Genomic DNA, 3,896 nt, shown 5'->3' on the forward strand with positions numbered 1-3,896 from the left:
AGAGACGATCTATGCTTACCTCAATGCAAATTACTCTTTAATTACATATTTGGGAGCGTGGTGCAAGCTGATCATGAGTTTTCAGTCACACTTGCAGCCCTCCATCCAGTAAGGGAATTGCTAGACCTTTATCCCAAACCTCCAAAAGTGAACTAACTCTAGGTGCCGTTTAAATCATAAAACAAACCAACTAATGTATCTGAATCTATTGGCCTTGCAAAGCAAACCTCCGACAGCAAATGTCCTTCTATACTCCTTGGCTTAATAAGAACATTATAGTGTTTTATCTCCCAATCATACTGCTATAATATGATGCTTCATAAAAATGTATCCAAAGGAGTCATCCTCAAAAATTTTCCACGGAAATGTTCTTTAGTCACATTCCATCAGAGGGATTGACACATAATTTCAGATGCATTGATCAGAATCTGCCAGTTGACTGGAAGCTTCATTTTAGTTGGATCCTGTTTGATACCTTTTCGATGTAATTGTTAAATTGTGATCCAATCATCTCAAGGCTATTTCCTGCAACCCTACAATTGCTTTTACCGTCTTCATTTTCTTGGTCCTTCAGCTGGTATCTTTTGTAAATCTCTCATCCATTTCGATAACCATTTTTCATAGATTCGTTGTAAGGCCATTCATTGAGTGATGCCAATGACTATGTGCATGGCATTAAATAAAACGAGAGCAAGGCTAACATTTCAATTTTATGCTATCACGCTGGCAATGTGATCATTGTTCAAAAGAAGAGAGATTGTTTTACTCCCTGTTGCTCTACTCACTTAGCATTCAATAAATTAAGAAACTAAATATGATTTAGGGGTGAATAGATTGGATTTCTCCTGATAACTATCTTATGTTGCTTCATAATCTTATCAAATAATATAATTTCTCAAGAATTTGGGTGAGTGTTCCAATCGGTTAGTCTTGCAGCTAACGAGAAATTGATGAGGCATAGAAAGAAGTTTGAAGACAATTTAAAACTGTAATTCTCAATCTCTTAAGACTGTTTGATCTTGTGAACATCATTAAAATCAATTTTCGATCTCTTAGAGAGTTTGATCTTGTGAACATTAAAATCATTCATATTCATGTAAGTTTGTCTTAGTTCTTAGAAGGAACTGGATGCAGTTTAGAATTAGTTATTGGTATTTTAGGGAAACCAAGCTCTGTTTACAGAGTTAGGCGACACAGAAGGAAAAAAGAGTTTGAAATGACTTGTCCACAGGTGAGATCGTTGTAATCGAGTCAAAATTGAGAAGTTTCACGAGAGATGCGGAGACTTCTTTTACGTGGGCAACACGCTGCCTAACACATGCCAATCGTATAGAAATAGAAATCAGCTCGTATGTATACAGGAGGACTATCTTGTTTCGGTGGATTGTTTTGGTAAAAGAAGATTGAGATGCAGAAGCCTCATGTTGTGGCAGTGCCATTCCCAGCAATGGGTCACTTCATCCCTTTTCTCCACCTGGCAAAGCTCCTCTCTTCCCATGGCATAGCCGTCAGTTATGTCACAACACCAGGTAACATCTCCCGTCTGCAGATTCTCCTTTCTCAACGTCTAAACGATGGTCTCGATGTTCGCCTGGTGGCCCTTCCCACGCCCTCCGTGGAAGGCTTACAAGGACAAGAGAGCACTGATCTCCTTTCCCCAGAATCAGACGACCTTACCTTTCAGCTAGCACAAAGCCTTCAACACCCTTTCAACATTTGGATGGAGCAGCAATTCCACCAACAAACAGCAGCACCTCCTCTGTGTATCATCCACGATATGTTCGTGGGTTGGGCTGTAGACACAGCCCAAAAATATAACGCTGCCAGTATTCTGTTCAATACCTGCGGGGCCTTTGCAATAAGTCTGATGCATTCCATGTCGTGTTCGATATTGCATAACGCATTGGAGAAAGAAGGGGAGGACAGTGTAATGGTTAGCTTCGATCTTCCGCATCCTCTCAGATTGTTTAAACATGAAGTGTCCCCCGGTTATTTCAATCCAGATCTTACAGACTTCATCCAGCATTTCATTTTTCACCGTATGCAGGAAATTGGTAAAGGATCAGGAATACTAATAAATACGTTCCACGAGCTCGAGCCTTTCTATGTCCAGCACTTGAAAAAATTAACCGCTAAATCAGTTTGGGCCATAGGTCCTGTACATCCCCAAAATTTATATAGCGGATCTGGTAACGTTAACATGGGAGGGAAGATGAGGGACAACAGAGAACAAGAATTGGTTTGCTGGCTGGATTCTCAAAACCCTCGCTCCGTTGTGCACGTTTCTTTTGGGAGCCAGACCTTCTTATCAGAAGAGCAAACGCAGGCTTTGGCCAGAGGTCTGGAAGCCAGCGGGCAGCCATTTGTTTGGGCTATCAAAGTATCCCAAAAGATGGAACCAGAATCTTCAGAATCAAAGACCGACTGCATTAGCACGTATCTGCCGGAGGGTTTTCTGGAGCGAACAAAGGAGAGAGGGTTCATCATACGCGACTGGGCGCCCCAGCTTGTAATTCTTTCCCATCCTTCAGTAGGTGCTTTTATAAGCCACTGCGGATGGAACTCTGCGCTGGAAAGCATTTCTTTTGGTGTTCCAATACTCGCATGGCCCATGTTTGGAGATCAGCACTTCAACTCAAAACTTTTTGCAGAATTAGGCATAGGAATTCAATTCTGTGAAAACAGAGATGGAATTCCGAAGGAGGAAAGAGTAAAGGAGGCTGTTACAGTGGCTCTAATTGGACACAAAAGAGGAGAGATACGAGAGCGTGCAGAACAATTGAAGGAAATGGCTCTAAACGCGATCGAACGGGAAGGATCTTCAGCAGCAGACTTGAGAGCTTTTGTAAGTGACATGCATAAATTGAACAGAACAAAAGGGAGCAACTGAAATGAATCGATCTGTTGTCCAATTTGTTTGGGCGGTGTTATCAGGCGAGTGCGGGAGCTCCTTGATGATTCTGTGTTAGGGATGTTTGGGGAAATCAAATGATATTGATCTTTTGTTATTACAGGGAGTGGTTTTTGCTGTTCAAGTTTCAGGAGTGGTTTTAGCTACTTAAATTTCTGTCGGACTTGATCTGTTTGTTTTGCGATGTTCAAGACTAGGTCCCTTTTGTTAAACTCTCGTTGATCGCCCTTTTATTATTGTAACTTTAAACAAAATATTATTATTCTATTTTATCTTTATTGATGCAAAGTCGAATAAGATATATTAATAAAAAATGTTTATTTCAATATATAAATCACAATATGATTTCTACTATTTTAAAATTAAATTTTTAGATTGACTCTTATTATTTTAAAATTATATTTTTAGACTGAGAATTAAAAAAATTAAATATCATAATTTAATATTATATTAATTATATTTTTGATCAAATAATTAAATAAAACTTCTCTATCATTTTGATTCAAAGTTTGACTGCTTGTGTATTTATTTTTGGAAATTGAAATAATAACATCAATTTCAAAATTATCATTGAAGAGAGGAAAAAGACCTGTGAGGTGGATTAGTTAATAAGCATGCAAATCAAACATGGAAGCCTATGAAATCAAAGACATAATTTGAAATGCATGAAAACATGAATAATGAAAATGTATATACCTCACACAATCCTTTTACCTTCTCCTTCGGATGGAGCTTGATGAAGTGAAGGCGCCCTTGGATGATGCTCCACTTGATGTGCTCCTCTTGCTTGCTTGATGTGGATGACTCTCCAATGTTGTGCACAAATGGAATGGATTTGGAAGATGATAAGGATGCGATGATCAAGTGTGGATGAAATACGATTTGAACATGATAAGGATGCTAAAATGATTTTCCTGGGCTCAAAAGGGCAGCATAAGATTACTGAACTTGGAGATGAAAAATGAAGGGATGACATCCCCAATTT

General features: G+C 39.0%; 1 protein-coding gene across 1 annotated transcript; it reads left to right on the forward strand.

Annotated features, from left to right (window-relative positions):
- Positions 1 to 1,265: 1,265 nt before the first annotated feature.
- On the forward strand, positions 1,266 to 3,133 carry LOC131071893 (scopoletin glucosyltransferase). The gene has a single exon (XM_058007865.2). The coding sequence runs from the start codon at positions 1,409 to 1,411 to the stop codon at positions 2,888 to 2,890; it is 1,482 nt and encodes a 493-aa protein (XP_057863848.2). The 5' UTR covers positions 1,266 to 1,408; the 3' UTR covers positions 2,891 to 3,133.
- Positions 3,134 to 3,896: the final 763 nt, after the last annotated feature.

The sequence above is a fragment of the Cryptomeria japonica genome, chromosome 1 (assembly GCF_030272615.1).
Source record: "Cryptomeria japonica chromosome 1, Sugi_1.0, whole genome shotgun sequence".
NCBI lineage: Eukaryota > Viridiplantae > Streptophyta > Pinopsida > Cupressales > Cupressaceae > Cryptomeria > Cryptomeria japonica.